At 26.0% G+C, this 19,183-nt stretch overlaps 2 protein-coding genes across 6 annotated transcripts; one reads left to right on the top strand and one right to left on the bottom strand.

Annotated features, from left to right (window-relative positions):
• The first annotated feature begins 7,744 nt into the window (after window positions 1–7,744).
• LOC119688334 lies at window positions 7,745–9,057 on the top strand. Its single transcript, XM_038103012.1, has one exon. It carries the CDS (start codon window positions 8,191–8,193, stop codon window positions 9,055–9,057), a length of 867 nt encoding a protein of 288 aa, XP_037958940.1. The 5' UTR covers window positions 7,745–8,190.
• Window positions 9,058–9,118: 61 nt separating this feature from the next.
• LOC119689856 (glucosamine-6-phosphate isomerase) lies at window positions 9,119–17,563 on the bottom strand. Of its 5 annotated transcripts, none has more exons than XM_038104781.1 (6): window positions 17,487–17,563; window positions 11,636–11,758; window positions 11,447–11,574; window positions 10,838–11,379; window positions 10,666–10,751; window positions 9,119–9,290 (listed from the first exon to the last, which is right to left on the bottom strand). In XM_038104781.1, exons 2-5 carry the CDS (start codon window positions 11,731–11,733, stop codon window positions 10,698–10,700), a joined length of 822 nt encoding a protein of 273 aa, XP_037960709.1. In that variant the 5' UTR covers window positions 11,734–11,758; window positions 17,487–17,563; the 3' UTR covers window positions 9,119–9,290; window positions 10,666–10,697. The 5 variants fall into 5 exon arrangements, with proteins under 5 accessions (XP_037960709.1, XP_037960705.1, XP_037960706.1 ...); XM_038104777.1 differs by lacking the exon at window positions 17,487–17,563 and adding an exon at window positions 16,413–16,605; XM_038104778.1 differs by lacking the exon at window positions 17,487–17,563 and adding an exon at window positions 16,500–16,595.
• Between the last annotated feature and the right edge of the window lie 1,620 nt (window positions 17,564–19,183).

The following is a 19,183-nucleotide window of genomic DNA, read 5'->3' as shown; positions in this document are numbered from 1 at the left end:
TATGTACTACTTAAAATATTTTAAATGCATTTAACCAATATGGTTTTCCAAGTTTTATTTATTTTTTTACCAAAACCTACTTACAGTTGACATTCTTGATAGTTCAATGACTAAAAAAACGGATACTAAAGCACAAAATGAATCCTTGACATTTATTTCCGTTAAAATCTGCGAAATTGGTGTATTGGTCACGTTTCATCAAAGTCAACAAACATTGTATATTGTGGCGATGAACTTACTTTGAATGTCCATCAGTGGGTCTTTGTTGCGGCCAATGACATCGATTGGAAACAACAAATCTGGCAAGCGTTGGGAAAGGCAACATTAATGCAATTGAGGCACCCAACGACATTTTAATTATTGAGCGTTTATTTTCGTTGTATACACCATTTTACACATTTTCAACTTTTAATGGCTTACTCCATCAGCAATCAGGTGATATGATGTAATGTTCTTTGAACTGGACTCTTGGTACACTACAATCTGTACTGAAGAACCTTTACTAAAACTTTTTCATTCTCATGAACCAAATATATATTGCACTAACTATACTTATCATACTTAATTATTAATTTATTTGATTAAATAATTATAATTTAAAAATTTAATAATTAATTATAGTGTAATATTGATATCTTCAATATTTGATATATTAGAGATCTTGTTAATTGAAACTATTACATAAAAATAAAAGAAGAAGACTTGGATTTGGCTTCACCAAAGATTCAAAAAGATAGATTTAGAATCAATTACTCAAGGAATTCAAAAATATTTTAAGATATTTATTTATTGTTAAACTCTTGCAATAATAATTAGAATTATTAATACAAGCACATTTTATCAGCTAATATAATTTACATTTCCTCAATTCATCAGCCTGAATTTACAAAATGCATCTACGCAACTGGCTCTGTCATCCAACTGGCTCTGTTTATTAGCAAGCAAATATCAATTATGCAGACAAACCCACAAACATTTAATCATCTTATTTTCTCTTGCTGATAATGAATATCTTTAGTTTACCTTCAACAACTCGCTTTCTGTGTTATAAATATAGGTATACCCTAGGTATGCCTATTTGGACCTCTTCCTCAGATTCATAATTGTTTATGAAACGCCGGTGCTGCGTTAAACATTAATATTAAAGACATCAACAGTTATCAATAAAATTAAAATATATTTAGACAACTTATATTATGAAATATTCACTTATATTATGAGTTTCGGTCAGTCTTCTTCCTAGTCCTGTTAAATTTAATTAGTTTTTTTTATTACTGATCTATCGGGAATATGTACATGGTCTTCCTATTAAATGTCGAGTTCTATTCGCATGGCCACTTCAAGTTAGTCTTTGAGACATAGTTCTTCCCCTTTACTTGCATTCCATACATTTTCCATCCTTCTGGTATTCGCTTCAGTCTTCTTTTTTTTCGATTTGTCTATATAGAAGTCTCTCACAGACATGGCTGCTTACTTCCATTTGTATTCCATTGATTTCAGGTGATGTACAAGTATTATTTTTGCATTATAAACAAAACGTCCTATCTGGTAAAGTGTGAGATCTTCAGTAAATATATCGGGATTTATTCCGTAAATCATTCTTGGAGATATTTACCGAATCACATTCCAAATTCCTCTCGTTTTGGTTAGGCCTTTCAAACTATCGTTCAACAAACTTATTAAAACGATAAGATACATATAATTGATATATATATATAAAAACAAATTATATTATAAATATATATTATCAATGGCCTTTAGTTTTATATTGTATTTTTTTCCATAATATTTAATCTGTTCTTTAAGGTTTTATTTAAAACATTTTGTATACCTACCAATAAATAGAATATAAAAATTTTTGAATTTATTTGTCGAACTTTTTTTTTTTTATAAATGTTTTGATATATTTTTTAATCCGGTTATAGGTCACTTCTTGTTAAATAATTCAATGTTTAATATTTTTTATTATATTCTATATTTCGACTATTCTTGAGAGTCATCATCACGATCACGATGTAACATAAATTAATATTACTAAAACTATATCTACGTATTCTTATTCTATATGTTATATATTATTTATTCTATTACATATTCTTTATTATACTATAATATAATATTATATATTATCTTCTTAACTCTATATATATGATATATATTTTTCAATATATGATTTTTTAAACTTATAATTTATTATTATACCTTAAATTAAAAACAATAATTTAAGATATTTTATTAATTTTTTAGTTTTAATGATTTTGCATAAAATTTGGGAATTATTTTATTTTTATAGATGAAATCGTGATTTCTTTTGTAATCGTAGCGTGCTTAGCAAATAACTTGACCAATACTCAGTGCTCCAATCGTTTTTGCATCCTGTTTTAGGCCAATAACCTGATGGCTCTAAGCAAATGATTTAACAAACAATTAAATCCATGTCTAGAAAGTTCATACTCTTAAACGAGGTTAATAAAATGTTCATTTTAAATATCTAAACGGTTTAAATACTAATTGATACTTATTCTACTACTCTGCTATACTTTTATATAAAAATAATAGAAAGCCATATTTTTCTATATCGGCAGTGATGTAAAGAAGTATATATTCGACTTTGTATCAATGAAATAATATAGATTACTAAACTGAATATTGGATTTCCGATTTAATAATTCAATTAATCCAAACCAAAGACTTTAATAATAATTTTTTCCTTTTTTACAGATTTAATCTATGACTTTTTCTAAATTTTTTAAAATTTTGTCCCTTTTTTCTATTATTGCAATATATTTAATACATCAATAATTTTGAATTATTAAAATAATATAAAAATAAAAATTAATAAATCTATTAATAAATCTAAATCTAATATATTATATTCTATATATTATTATACATATTATGGAATATTATTGAAACCATAATCAAATAATATATAAATTATATTAATATTCTATATTTTAATTAAGATGTTGAGATTATTGAGGTTCTGTTGTGTTTTTTTTTTGTATGAAACTTATAATTAACAATGTGACATTATAATTAAAAAATAACAAATAAAACTAAAATTAAATCAAATAATTCATAACAGTTATTATAATAGCTGTTATATGCTCATACCTCCCAAAAATGGACACAAAAGTCTAATAGTTTCTACATTTAAGAAAAAGATAGAGTACTATAATATATGGATAAATGGAAAGCAAGACGAAACGGCCTATGTTGAACAAACCAATATTTATCCCGAACCGAAGTATTAAAATTATTATTATCTAATGTTTATTATTATCTAAAAAATATTCAAAAAAAAAAAACAAGTTATAGTAATGATGAACTTTTTTGAAGTGAGGAGACTATGATTAACTGAGAGTTCTCCATTCCAAAGTAATCCAAATTATATAAAACTTAACAATCCAGCAAAGTGTAAAAAATGAAAGAAGAGAAGATGTTTATATGAAAAAGAAAATATTGTATTTCTTCCTTATAAAAAATATTTTTTTACCTTTAGTTATTTTTTATCACACACATTTGAAAATAGTCGTTCCATCTACCTATATACTTAGCTCGTCACTAAGTAGTTCTTAGCTAGTAGATCTTAGTTCTAAGACCGATTAGTCTATCTTAAAACAACTTTATATTAATATTTTTTAATATTTATCTCAAGCAGTTTTAATTTTTTAAGAAATTGATTTACATATATACTCTGTCTATATATAGAAATTGTCAAACCAACCTGGGGAATAAGATTTAAATTTACTTCATACTTTTAATTTTAATTAATATTTAACATAAATTAATAAGTGTAATTTTTTATTTAAAATAACATTTTTTTAATTTTATATATTAAATAAACCACAAAATCCCAGTAAAATCAAATAACTTCTACAGTCATAGTAATTAGCGAATCAGGTAAAGCATAGTTCGGGTTATATTCATTCCAAATGCATTAATTCGAATGATTTTATTGACGCATCAGATTTTTATTTCATTATTCATAATTATATTTATATCAAGCACTTAGCCAAGGCTTTAGCTTCTGTTTTGTTAGCCTTGTTGTTGTTAGTGTGATCCTAGATGCCTAGCATGTCACGGTAGCAAGCCCAGTATACTCGCCCGGTTTTGGTGTGGAGTTCTTGGCAACTATTTTTCACCGCTGACATTAAGCAAAACAAAGAAAAATCGTGCTATCAACAAATTGTATATATCTATATTAGAATTCATAGGAACCAATAGGAGACAAGACACTCTTACTATTGTTTACACACTTTCATTTCGATTTCAACTTCGTAGCTCTCAACTCGACAATTGAAGCTCGTTCACTTATACTTGGGCTTCTGAATCGACAATACGCGATCGTCGAAGACTATTTGAATATGAGATTATAAAATACCATGTTTTTATAAAAATCATTTCTGTAATTAATTATTACCTTATACAAGGGAGTAGTTTCCATCATTGCACTTATGGTTCCCATAAATGTACACCGAATGGTTGTCAATACTTTTACATCAAATTTCATTATTTTTTTTCAGTGATAATAACTAAAATTAATTACAGAATGCTTATTAAGAAAATTCTTATCAGCAACCTTCTTCTTCTTAAGATGGCTATTTTTGATTTTTTAATTTCTGTATGTCGGATACCAACAAAAAAGCAACCCTATTATTTATTTAAGAATTTAAAACTGTATTTTAGTCCAAAAGTTAGTTGTATACGTTTGATCGTTTGATATACGTCTGGCGGTTTGATTTCATGAATCCTTTGGATCAAAGCGATCATTCACACATATTTTACTTAACAGTGAAAAGGATTAGCGCTGGATCGATCTCATTAAAAACAAGTGTTAGTTAACATGGATACTACAAGGTTTTATTGTCTTCAACTGTAACATACATTATGGAAAAAAATTGAATTTCTGCTCTGGTGGAATGTAGGTCTGAGAGTCATTGCGGGGCTGGCAACTTTAGTATAACATTGACAGTATAACAAAACGAAAATAATAAGAACTACTAGAAAATGATAACAACTAAATGTATTATCACTTTGGAAAATATCTTAGATGAAGTCATAAACTTTCAACAAAAAAAAAATTTTACAATAGCGTCTATTTTTGGTTTTTCAGGATATTTCTCAAAATCAAAGTACTGTAACAAATAAACTCATTAAATAGCCTTTAAAATAAGAAATACCTTAAAAACAAAACATTTCATTTAACAAAACAAAACGTTTTATTTAACAAAACAAAAACATCAATTCACCAGATGGATCAACACAATTTGGTATGAAGAGACGGGACTTATGTATGTCAGCAGGTATATGTTAAGAGATGCAACCAAAGATAAATTGAAACTGAGAATGGCTGAACAAAAACATGATCTGAACAGTGGTTTTATATTTCTAAATCGAAAAATGATTTTCTAGAATACTTCACAAAGAATATTCCCACAAGCATTGTGTGCTTCTGGAAATGTTACATATAATCCATGTCTTAGAGAGTCAACAATTAAATTATGGTTGAGATAACAAAGGTTGGCAAAGGTATACCATATATATGTATAGATTAGTTGTAAAAATTACTTTTTCCGCAAAATGTCATAAAAAACATTCTAGATTGATTTTGTTATATTTTAATATCTAAAAAAAATCAGTATGAAGTTTTTTTTTATTTTTTTGAAATTATATTGTACTAAGAGAACGGGCTGTAGCCCGATGAAAGAAATACTTATTTATGTACATTTAAAAACATAATTTTTTTATCACAATTTGTGATACATTTATCATAAATAGATACATAAATAGTGAATTTTTCCTGCTTCATTCATTTACATTAATAGTCATTATTAATATCTCTATTTAGTTTAAATTTATAAAAATTTATATCAAATAAAAATATATAATGTTATTATATGCAATATATAATATAAATAAAGTAAACCATTCATTACATTATTCTTTATTTTTTTATTTTTATTATTCTTTTAATTTTATAAAAATTTATATCAAATAAAAATATATAATGTTATTATATGCAATTTATTATATAAATAAAGTAAACCAGTTATTACATTATTCTTTATTTTTTTATTTTTATTATTCTTTTAATTTATAGAAATTTTTTATCAATATAAATATATTAATGTTTTATATGAATTTATTATATAATAAGGTAAACCCTTTATTTACTATTCTTTATTTTTTTTATTTTTATTATTCTTTTAATTTTATAAAAATTTATATCAAATAAAAATATATAATGTTATTATATGCAATTTATTATATAAATAAAGTAAACCATTTATTACATTATTCTTTATTTTTTTATTTTTATTATTCTTTTAATTTTATGAAAATTTATATCAAATAAAAATATATAATGTTATTATATGCAATTTATAATATAAATAAAGTAAACCATTTATTACATTATTCTTTATTTTTTTATTTTTATTATTCTTTTAATTTTATAAAAATTTATATCAAATAAAAATATATAATGTTATTATATGCAATTTATTATATAAATAAAGTAAACCAGTTATTACATTATTCTTTATTTTTTTATTTTTATTATTCTTTTAATTTTATAAAAATTTATATCAAATAAAAATATATAATGTTATTATATGCAATTTATTATATAAATAAAGTAAACCAGTTATTACATTATTCTTTATTTTTTTATTTTTATTATTCTTTTAATTTTATGAAAATTTATATCAAATAAAAATATATAATGTTATTATATGCAATTTATAATATAAATAAAGTAAACCATTTATTACATTATTCTTTATTTTTTTATTTTTATTATTCTTTTAATTTTATAAAAATTTATATCAAATAAAAATATATAATGTTATTATATGCAATTTATTATATAAATAAAGTAAACCAGTTATTACATTATTCTTTATTTTTTTATTTTTATTATTCTTTTAATTTTATAAAAATTTATATCAAATAAAAATATATAATGTTATTATATGCAATTTATTATATAAATAAAGTAAACCAGTTATTACATTATTCTTTATTTTTTTATTTTTATTATTCTTTTAATTTTATAAAAATTTATATCAAATAAAAATATATAATGTTATTATATGCAATTTATTATATAAATAAAGTAAACCAGTTATTACATTATTCTTTATTTTTTTATTTTTATTATTCTTTTAATTTTATGAAAATTTATATCAAATAAAAATATATAATGTTATTATATGCAATTTATAATATAAATAAAGTAAACCATTTATTACATTATTCTTTATTTTTTAATATTGAATATTTATTTAATTTAATAATAAACATTAAACATAACATAAACATTATAAACAGTATAAATATTTAATTGACAAAATGTCAAGAATTAAGAAGCTTCCATTATTTGATGAATATCTTTTCGTGATAGCTCAAAAATCTGATATAACTTTGGGTTATAATACTATATATAAAACATTCTGACTTCCAATATTTAGAAAAATTTCAATATACGTATTGCATTTAAGATCCACGTTACTTTGTCGATGCGAAGTATTAAATAATTAATTATAATTAAATAACTAATTATTAGATAATTAAAGTAATTACAAATTTTTATAATAAATTTAACAAGTGAACAATATTTTTTAACTTTAAAAATAAAAATTCAACATACAATAATGATTATTCTGCATATTTTTTTAGAAGTCATGTAGCACATTTAATGTATACAGATGAAGGTTATTTTTCACATTTATTTATAAACATCAAAACTAATAAGTTCAATGCTAAGGGAAAACACAGGCCTAAAGTAAGGATTCCCTTAAGTTACAGGTTTTAATTAAATATTACTAAACTACATAATAGTTATGGTAAATAAAGGAAAACTGTATATTTTATGATCTTAGGTAGAACACATACCTAACATAAGAGTTCCCATCAACAACACATAACTATTAAATCACATGACTTCATAATAATTCTGTTAAATGAGCGACAGGTAGTTTCTTAGAAATAAATAATATTATAATTTGGGAGACTATCCCTCACATTGTATTCTTCAACAAAAGTGTTTAATTTTATACCTACTTTTTAACTGATGCAAATATTCAGCGATAACGCGTATATAATGCGGCGATATTATTGTCATGGAGTTATTCCAGACAAGAGTTCAGACTGGCCATACGTATATTCACATTAAGCATTAAAATGGAAAACGTCGATGTAACAGATAGTGTTGTGTATGACAGTGATTTTGAAGATACTGACAATTCAGATATTTACTTTGATGAATCAAGTGTATGGAGCAGTGAATTGAGTACTCTTACAAAACGTTCTTATCTAAGTCAATGCATACATCAGATATACATTGTTACTGGGAAAATTGATTTAATGCCAAGTATGAGAAGCTTTGGTGAACAAAATCCTCAGGAAATTATGAAAATACTTGATGAGTATGTTAGTCCACCAGCTTACGAGAGCAAACATGACTCAATACAACGCATAAAAAGGCGATTATTCTACGCAATAAAAACAAACCCGCGTAAGCAAGCAAAGCCACAATGGAATAATGCTCTATATAGCGAAATATATCACTTTAAGCCAACTCGTCACATATTCGGGGAACGGAAAATTCGCAAAAATTATTTGGATGATGTACGTACTTTCATTGCAGAAGAAATACGTCTGGCCAATTTAGAACACAACAAAACCTATGATTATGAAACAGATTCAACTGAGGAGTCAGATATTAATATTGAGACGTGTGATGAATCAAATCAAATATATCATCAAAAAAATTATGAACTGTGTCATTATCATAAAACAAAGGCACGTCATCAACCGCATCAAGATCAGTCTTCTATGTGGAATACATGGAACAAAAAAATTAAACTGGAGGAAACATTATTGGAGGAACAGTACGATTCACGCAGCAAGGCAAATCAAAAAATGATTGAAGAATCGATACGTTCCATCTACTATATGAAAACTTTACTCCGTTTAACAGTTGGAGTTAGTGATGATGAGGATGATGATGATAATGAAGAGGAATATGAGGATGAAGAATTGTTTTAAAATTAATTTAAATTATATAAAATAATTTTAGTTTAAAATAAGTAGTCTTAAGAAAGATTGTCTTTAAGAAAAAATAAGTTTTACTTTTATTTGTGAGGTATAAAAATGTATAACAACATTCTGTAATAAAATTTAAAAAATATATATATATTCCACCGATTTAATTTTCTGAATTATATATGAAGGTGTTTAGGCCGGTTTATTTATCAGCAACTATTATAACTGCAACCATTCTACAAAAAAAGAATTATATACATTAATTTAATGTTGATTAAATTTTTTTAATTATAATTATTTTTAAAAGTACAGATATGAAAAATTATGATATATAAAAAAGTATATTTTATATAATTATTATTTATATTTATATAAAAATATAATATAAATGCAAAAATTTAATTTAATTTAATATAAAAATATAATATATATACAACTACACAGTATTTTTGTGAATTTACAATGAAAATTATAATAATGGAATTTTTGTTGTTAGGAAAAGCAAAAGAAAGATAAGGAAAAACACATACTTCCTTCGCACCGGTCTGCCAAAATTAAGAGGAAATATTTTAAGGAAGTCTACAATCGTATTAGCATAGCAGACATTATTCTTTATATTAACGTATATACGACCTAAAACTGGTAATTATTTATTTTTGATAATTCAAAGTGAAATACTATACGTATTACAAATACACAGATTTAATATATGTATATATATAATATATAATATGGAAAATATATAATATATGTATATGTGAATATACATATATACATATATATGTGAATATGTACATATATGCATATATACAATATCATTTTAAAGTTTATAAAAGAATTGTGGTCAGATATATGTATTAAAATAAAAGGAGTGTAAACTAAAATCCTATAATAGAGATCAGTCCAATTAACTTCAGAACTTATATACATAACTTAGTAGAACAATATCTACTATATTGAACTTAGCACTAGCTATATTTAAATAATGTGTTTTGTTTTTTTTTTCTCTCCCAAAAATAATATATTTAACCTGAATTAATAATAATAATATAAATAATCATTAAAGTCACGTTGTAATATATTGAAGATACAGTGGTGGGATACTTGAAGATACTTGCTTGGGATCGTGAACTTAATTCGGTTATAATGACCTTTAAATTAATCAAATAAGGACTATTGGCCAGTGGTACTACCGTAAAAAAATCGATATGTTAAAAAAGTGAAATAAATAAGTCCAACATTTTTATCCATGTTTAAGGACTTCATTCACATTTTGGAACTCCATTCACTTTTTAGAATAGTAAAAGTAAAGATCGAAACATGTTTTAGATGTTTTAGATCAAAACTATATGGTATATACAACTGTTGTTAGTATATATTTACAGAAATCTTATTGTAAAAATTTCATTTGGAAGAATTTAAAAACTAAATCTTAACACATTTTGATAAATGTAAAATATAATTAATTTTAATACATTTTCTTTAACTTTTAAAGCTAACTCATATATTATGCAAAAGTGGAAATACTCTACAATAATAATGTATAATTTTATATATACTGTATAATAATAATCTATAACTTTATATATAAATAACAATCAGTGCAATTACTTTCACTTCCAAACATATAATGTATGTAACCCCTAATCATCGGCTTCATCTTCAGCAAGTTTATTATGTAGATTTCCGAGTATGCCCTACAAATACAAAGTTATAATCAATAAAACTTTTTATAAATTTTAAAAATTACGTTAAAGTACATATATGCAAATATGACACATACCTTAAAGTATTTAACTGTTTTTACTCGTAGCTCTAATGTTGCATCCTCATCACAAACCATTAATGTATTAGGATGTTGTTGAAAGGCACTCACAGTCCACATATGATTAACACCTTCTTCTATGGCTTTATATAAGGCAAAGGCTTTATGGGTTCCAGTTATTAGAATCATTACTTCTTTAGCATCCATCACTGTGCCGACACCAACTGTCAATGCTTTCGTGGGAACTTTGGATATATCATTATCAAAAAATCTAGCATTTGCCTCAAGCGTATCTTGTGCTAGAGTCTTAATACGGGTTCTAGATACTAGTGATGAACCTGGCTCATTGAATGCAATATGTCCATCAGGTCCAATTCCTCCTATAAACAGTTCTACACCACCAGCTTCTTTAATTAAGTCTTCAAATTTATTACATTCCTCCACTAAATTCTCGGCATTACCATCAAGTATATGGACGTTATCAGGTTTTATATTGATATGCTTAAAAAAATTGTGCCACATGAAATAATGATAGCTTTCTGGGTGACTACGAGGTAATCCTACATAGCATATGATCATATTATTAACGATAAGTTTAATATTTAATTTAACAAGTCATAAACATACCTACGTATTCATCCATATTAAAAGTCTTAACATATTCAAATGATAGTTTGCCTTCTTCATGAAATTTAATTAGGTTTTTATACATGCCAAGAGGAGTACTGCCAGTGGGCAGACCAAGCACAAAATATCTAAAAATTATAAATAAATTCATATGATTTTTTTTTATAAAATATGGACACAGGTACATACTTATTTGGCCCCGGTTGGAAATCATTAATTCTCTTCTTTACGTATTTTGCGGCCCATAGTCCAACAGAATCGGCGCTATCAAGTATTACTAGTTTCATTTTCACAGATCAGTTTCTTTGTTAACTAGAAATTAAAAATATATAATTTTGTTTTGGTTCATATTTTACAAAAAAGTATATTATGTTATTACATTGCATTATTAACAATATATGTTGAAGAACAAAATAAATAATTAATGAGTGTGTAAACATAATTTAACGTTTATATTAAACCATATAACCATATAACCCTTTTAAAATAGACCAAAATACTTTTCTGGTATATTATGGATATTCTTAAGTTCATTAAAGTGGAATAAAAATTTGAACTTTCCGAAAACAATAGCAAATGATACGGCTAAGTTAGATGTTAAAAAGGAATTACACTGAAATACTACGATTTTGAGCCATTTTAGCAGCTTTATAGAGCTTGAGGTAAAAATTTCTGTCTGATCGTGAAACCATTTATGTTTTAATATAACAGACTAGCTTGTTTTTGATCTTGTCTTTAATGCAAGATATCGAACAAACATTAGGTTAGGTTAAATTATAACAGCGATCCCTAGGAGATATACTTAGGCCTATTAGAAAACTCAGGGTTTAAAACCACCTAGAACCTTTGGCAAAGCTCAAAATACTGATTTGTGTCAGGTCTTGTAATTGATCCAGATCCTCAAGAAAGGAGGCTTCTAAAATATTGAGTCACCCTAATGCATGAGTTGGGCTAAGACAGAGTAGATGAGAGGCACTCTTATCATCGTCCCCACAGCTGCTTCAGGTATGATTGAAAAAGAGATTCAATCTTTTAGCATGGTTCCCTAGTTTAAAGTGAACTGTAAGTAAACCTACCATAAGACTGATATTTTAACGGAGCATCTCAATGAAAATATTGGATTTCCTTTTAGTGAAAAGTGACCAAATTGCATATAGATGCGGCATATCGTTGAGTCTTCCCATCTTTTATTAAACATTTCAGCGCAGAAAGAACTCAGTAACAATTTGCATGATGTTAACAAACACTAATGGGTAGGAAGGTTCTAGCGTGAATATATACCATTGGCAACTGCCCGCTAATGATAATACAGATTATGATAATACAGATGATACAGCTATGAAAGTAGTTATCGGAAAAAGCCTCTAAGTGTTTGGGGCTTATCGTTTTTATACGATATAATCAATACAGTCCTGGTGCAAACCAGTGAGTAAAAAAATCATCGCTACCGTAAGTTTGCCGCTTAAACGGTCAAAATTTTAGGCAACTATACACAGCTACTCAACATATTTTAATGTATCTTAAGAACTCTCATACGGTGACGTGCTGGCACCGATCATTTTTTGCTGCGTTATAATCTGATTTTGGAGTATTATTTAAATTTTTTTAAAAATTTGTGGTTTTTAAATAATAAAATTATTATTATTTAAACAAAAAAGAAAAATTAAGAATAATAACATTAAGTCAATAAACTTATGTTTTTTATCATATCTAATTTAAAATGTTTCTAAAGTGAATAACTTAATAACAAATTGTGGTGAAGATTAATCTATTAATGTTTTTAAAACTATTAACCGCATTATATGATAATATACGGGTACATATAGAACTGTCAATATTGAAATATCTTGACTAATACACTCGTACAACTTTTTTATTTATTATCTGTTTATTTACACTTTATATTATCAGTAATTGACTACTAGTAGAAGAACTGAAAGATGTGATTTTGTCATAAAATTAATACTCGAACTAATTTCAACAAGTTTTTTAATATCTGCATATATATATATATATATATATATATATATATATATATATATATATATATATATTAATTACATACTTGTATATTTATAAGATTTATTTGAAATAGGATATTTTTTCCCTACTCGCTAAGTTCTTCCTTCTCCAAAGTTAGAAGAGACCTAATTATGCTCTTATAACTGTAAGGAACTAATGCTTATGTTCTCCATAATAAAAATTAATTCTTACAATACTTCACGGCTGCTTTACTTCTTTGTACACCTTATTAGAGTAATTATTATATACGACTTATCTATTCAAATTAAATGTTTTCCAGCTGTTGCAATTTTTTTCCCCATACCCTGTACACACAGCAAAATTGAACTCGTATTTCTTAACTTAAAACAAAAAGTAGAAACTTCCTTTTAGTTTTAGGTTATTTATATACTATATACCATATAATACATGTTTAATAGTACCTAGGCTAGCAATAACAACTGTTTTTCTTTTAGTTTTGAAGTAACTATTTAAATACTTTCATCACATTATATGAAGCACCTTCTATATTTTTTCTGTAACCTAAGCAATTTTGAATAGGTCGTATAGCAAGAAAACAATGCTTGTAATCAAACTTATATCAAAGTAAATAAAGAATATGGCAATGTTTTTTAGTTGCTTACTATCTCAAATGTAATATAAACAAATGATGTTTTTTAATACAGATAATACAAAACATATGGAGTATGTTAGGAGAAGTAAATAGCGAAATTAGTAAAATATCACGAGGACAAATGTAATAAAACGTTACAAACTAGACATCCCTGGTATACCTATATTATCAATTACGACATAATATACATTCAAATGCTCAGTAGAAAACGAATCGATCCGTCATCGAAGACGTCTTAAGGACATGAGTACATGCCTGAAGACCGATTGATACAAATGTATGCAGGTCTTTGAAGACATTTTCGAACAAATTAGAAAAATCTCTTCAAAGACATTTTGCATACATGTCTCGAAGACTGGATGCATCCATGTCTTGCATAGTGGACACATTTGATTAAAAGTTTTAGATAATTATAAATTTATTTATAAAAATAAATAAGATAAAATAAAATTAAAAAATTTGAATAGAATAGAAAATTTTATCTCACAAAAGTAACATAGGTTGCTGTAAACACTACAAATTAGAGAGTAAGCAAAAGAGAAATTTTTTACATCCATGTTTTAAGCGATTGTTTTGCAAATTTCCTCAAACATGCAGACGTATTATAAAAGACCGTCTCGAAGACGGTCTTTCCAGCTGAGTACTCATCATGGGTTTAAATTTGTATAAAGCTACTATATAAACTATATAGAAAATACATATATAATATATATATATGGTTTAAATACACTAGCACATGTATTACTTGAAGTCCCACGTGCAGATTTTATGATGAATGTACAATAACTGAAAACCTAGAGCTACTAGAGAACTGTGATGCATTAATAAGACCACTTAAGACCACACTTAATACCAAACAATATGCAAGTTTCAGTCGATATTCTTACATTTCATTGGTCAATGGAACTAAATAAATTTGTATCGGTTTATGCAGTACCAACAGAAAGCGGTATAACTAAATTATTGGTCATAGTATTTCACATACCTTGTAATTATAATACCTTACATATTTTCATAGAGAATTCTCTAATTTCCATCATACTTATATCTTAAGTATTAAAGTCTATTAAAATATTAAATGAACATTGAATATTAATTTTTATAAAACAATTACTATATAAGAAAAATTACATTGTTAATAAGCAAAAATAAACCAAACATCACTATCAATAATTTTGTGTCCAATATCTTGATTTGTTGGACGAGGGGGGTTGGTTTCAGTCAGTGCAAAACGGTTATACAATTATTGTGACGACATAGTGACTATGCGTTAGGCATTTTTAAACCTCCTCTCCGCACAAATTCGCTTGTTTTATTAATGAAATTTTAACAGATTTTTAATATCAAGTCTCATTATACTTTTAAGTCTAAGTTAATGCTAATGTTAATCAATGTATTGAAATTTAACAATTAAAAGTAAAAAAAAATATATGATTAATTAATTCAATTATTCTACAGTTGGTTTATGATTTCGTTCTAATATGAAAACACAAGTAAATTTGTTTATAAAACTTTCACAACAAATTAACTAAACTCAACTCACGAAAAATGTGCGAACATAAAAGTCAAGTACAGCTTTGGATCAGTTGATTAAGGAGCGTTGACTCTGAGCTTCAAATTTTGCAGGGCTCATGTTCGTTTCTTGGTACTTGCAGTATCCTAAAAAAATTATTTACGAATAATTAAATACAAGAATTATTTCCAAGACCATTAATGATGGGTATTTGGCAATACTCGCAACAGCTGTATGGTCAGTCAAAAATTCAATTAATTAAAAATAATACCAAATGAATTTTTGTTGTTGTAGTTTATTACTGTTCGAAAAACCTCTCAATTAAATAAATAAACACTGAACTTATATGTTAAGTAGCGTATGTATTTTACGCTTTATAAAAGTCCATCATTTTAGATGGTGTCTTATAGAACCTTAGAAAACAATACAAAGAGTAATTTATAAAGCCAAGCTTTATGTGCTCTTACCTAGTAAAACTCAGGAGTAAAATATCTATAAAACACTTTGAATAAATGTATGAATTTAAATTTAAGTTATAGTAGATAAAAAATGTCACCACTTAATATGGACATAACTCAACTGTACGGAAACCTCAACTGACATACGTTGAAGAATATACTTCAATTATCGGCAAAAAAAAAAAACAACTTAGAAATATCAGTTAATATTTTATTATTCTGAGTTGAGAAATATTGAAAGTTATTGTACCGAAAAAGTAATTTATTTTTATAAAGCAATTAAAAGTAAATATGTTTTTGAACGTTCTTTCGTAATGTTAATTGACTTTAATTAAAAACTTTAATTAATAAAGAATTTACCACTTATTGGCGTATTTTCGTTTGTAATTTGCGGTATGAGACACTTAATTTTAATTTATTTTATCAACTTCATTAACAAAACAAAACCTTATTTTATATTTCGTATACTTCCACCACAGCTCACTTGGTAAATGAACGCCGGTTCACCAAAACTCGCTTGCTCAGCGTTCAACGAACTGAAGAATTGTTCTGAACTGTTTTTTCAGCCACACGCAAGCAACGAGGTTGGCTTCGGCTCCATTCACACTTGTTGGTGTTCACATTAAACAACAAACAACAAACCGAATTATTTGGAGAAACAGTGTACAGTGTAATGAATGTATGGCTGGAGTTGCTTCGGCACAAGCCTACAACAAATACTACACGAACAAACCAAACAGTACGCAACCAAAGAGAACATGAAAGCTAGTGTTTAGCAGTCAAAATTTAACATGAATGAACGCAAAAAAATTTGTTCCATAGGAATGATAAAGTTTTTTTTTTTGCAAAAATATTCATTCTAAAGCAAATAACCTCTCAAAAATTAATATAAATATTTTAATAAAATAAAAACATGTACATGGTATGGTACAGTAAACTCCCGCATAACAAGCAGTCCCTTCACACGAATCCGAAAAACCAAACGAAAAAGTAAAAAAATAAGGTTTTCTTGGACAAAGTGGTCCAACTTAGAGTGATCCTCGTGCCTTGTATCACATAGGCCGAATATTAAAAGCATCATATACTACAGAAGCTGCACTTCAGCAAACAATGATCTGTTTACATATTTTATTGTTTTTTATATAAAAATAAATTAAAAATAATTTAATTGAACTGATCAACTAACACTCGAAACAATAACAATGCGTAGCACCAGATACTGAACAGGTTAACATACTGGTTTAATGTGGTATATACGTGCAAAATAAATGTGAAAAGTGTAGTTGGCAATGCGAAATTTTTTAAACAGTAAAATACAAAACAAATCACAAAAAACAACAAAAAATAAATGTATGAAGTCATAAACAGAAGGTTGAAACAACATTTTATACTATGAATAAATAAATATCAGATATATATGGTATATTGCGTTACCAATTGCTTTCAATTATGATACTCTTTCAGCGAAGATAATCCAGACTATGATTCAGTGAAAAGCAGCTAATGGTTTTCCCTTTGTTGTTTTCGTAACCCAAAAAAATTTACTGATTTTATTCTTAAAGAGATTTTTCGAACATTAGTGAACTACAACAACAGAAATTCATTTTATATTATTTTAATTAATTGAATTTTTAGCTGACCATACAGTTGTTTCGAGTGTTGCCAAATTCGCATCATCAATGGTCTTGGAATTAATTTTTATATTTAATTCTTCGTAAAAAAAATTTTTTTTTGAGACTGTATGGTCAGTTAAAAATTCAAATAATTAAAAATAATATAAAATGAATATTTGTTGTTGTAGTTCATTGCTGTTCGGAAAATCTCTTTATAATAAATTAAATATTTAATAGAAATAGTTTTATCATTTGTTCTAATAACATCGACAGCAATACAAACTACAACGTCAATGCCTTGGACGACAATAATTATTTCTGAAGTGCGGCCCATTCGAAATTTAATCTAAACAAATTCAAATTCAAATTCCAATACAATGACCTTCAGTTGTATTGCACCGTATCAAGGCAGTAGTGAATGTCTGTATAAACAAAAAGTTATTCAAAAAGTGGACTATACGCTGTTATCGAACACAACCATATGTTTGCGATATCAGAAAAGGCTTATCATCGTTCATACCAAGTAGCCTCAGACCAAACATACTGCAATGTATGACGAACTTACTCCGCTTACCTAACACAAAACTACTCATCATGATAATCGGTTCGAACTGTCAATTCGAGACGAACGTGAAATGAACTATTTTTTATTTACATCAATTTTTTTTTGTTTTTTTTTAATTTGATTTGTTTATTATTGTTTTTCGTTACCAGTTTTAGCGGTAGTTCTAACAACTTTCTGCCTTTATGATCAAATTTATTGAATGAAAAAAAAAAAAAAAATTATATGAAATATGAATCCCACAAATATTGTACATTTACTGCTTCTCAGATTAGGCACTTTACGGTTCATAAAGCCATAAAAATCAAATTTTATTTGAATGGTCTATGTTTAGATTTTGCTAGAAATAATATTGCTGAAATGTGTTTTTTTATTTCAAAAAATCTCTTTAAAGCATAGTTTCAATGTCTCTTCGCTACTTCTATGATGATATATACAAACTGATTTAAATCGAGCGAATAAAGAATGGCTATCAACCCAATTTAACTTAAACAAATAACTAAATATCTATCAAAGACACTTAATCTTTATTAATATACATAGAAATATTCAAAAATTAATCAAAAATCAAAAAAAGATAAGGAAAAATGTATTATAGAATAATAAAGCAAAAATTTTCTAGACGATACCCAATCAGAATAATTAAGACCGACAAAATTTCCAAAAAAGTTTGAATTATAAAAAATAGTTCCCAATGAGAATCGTAAACAGTTATGCCCCTGTGCGAGTTCGAGTAAATTGAGGTAAAGTAAATTGAAATTTCCTAGGGATTTTTTGCACTGCACTTATTTACACTTATTTATTGCACTTATTTCTTATTTTTCTGTTACAAAATTTTAAATTTATGTACATAAGAAAATTTATGTATTTACATTTATGTATTTATTTATTAAACATCTTATAAAATTTTCACAAAGGTAATATCCAATTACCTAATTTTTACCTATTTTACCCTA

Source organism: Teleopsis dalmanni, chromosome X, assembly GCF_002237135.1.
Source record: "Teleopsis dalmanni isolate 2A chromosome X, ASM223713v2, whole genome shotgun sequence".
In the NCBI taxonomy this organism is placed as follows: domain Eukaryota; kingdom Metazoa; phylum Arthropoda; class Insecta; order Diptera; family Diopsidae; genus Teleopsis; species Teleopsis dalmanni.
The sequence above is the reverse complement of the archived record's forward strand: the minus strand, read 5'-3'. Positions and strand labels throughout refer to the sequence as shown.

What these genes read in the sequence shown, in the direction of transcription:
- LOC119688334 (XM_038103012.1), top strand. Translation starts at nt 8,191, where the DNA reads ATGGAAAACGTCGATGTAACAGATAGTGTTGTGTATGACAGTGATTTT.
- LOC119689856 (XM_038104781.1), bottom strand. Translation starts at nt 11,733, where the DNA reads ATGAAACTAGTAATACTTGATAGCGCCGATTCTGTTGGACTATGGGCC. An exon ending in TTCCAACCGGGGCCAAATAA is followed by an intron (nt 11,575 to 11,635) that starts GTATGTACCTGT and finishes TATAATTTTTAG; the next exon opens with ATATTTTGTGCTTGGTCTGC. An exon ending in AAACAGTTAAATACTTTAAG is followed by an intron (nt 10,752 to 10,837) that starts GTATGTGTCATA and finishes TTGTATTTGTAG; the next exon opens with GGCATACTCGGAAATCTACA.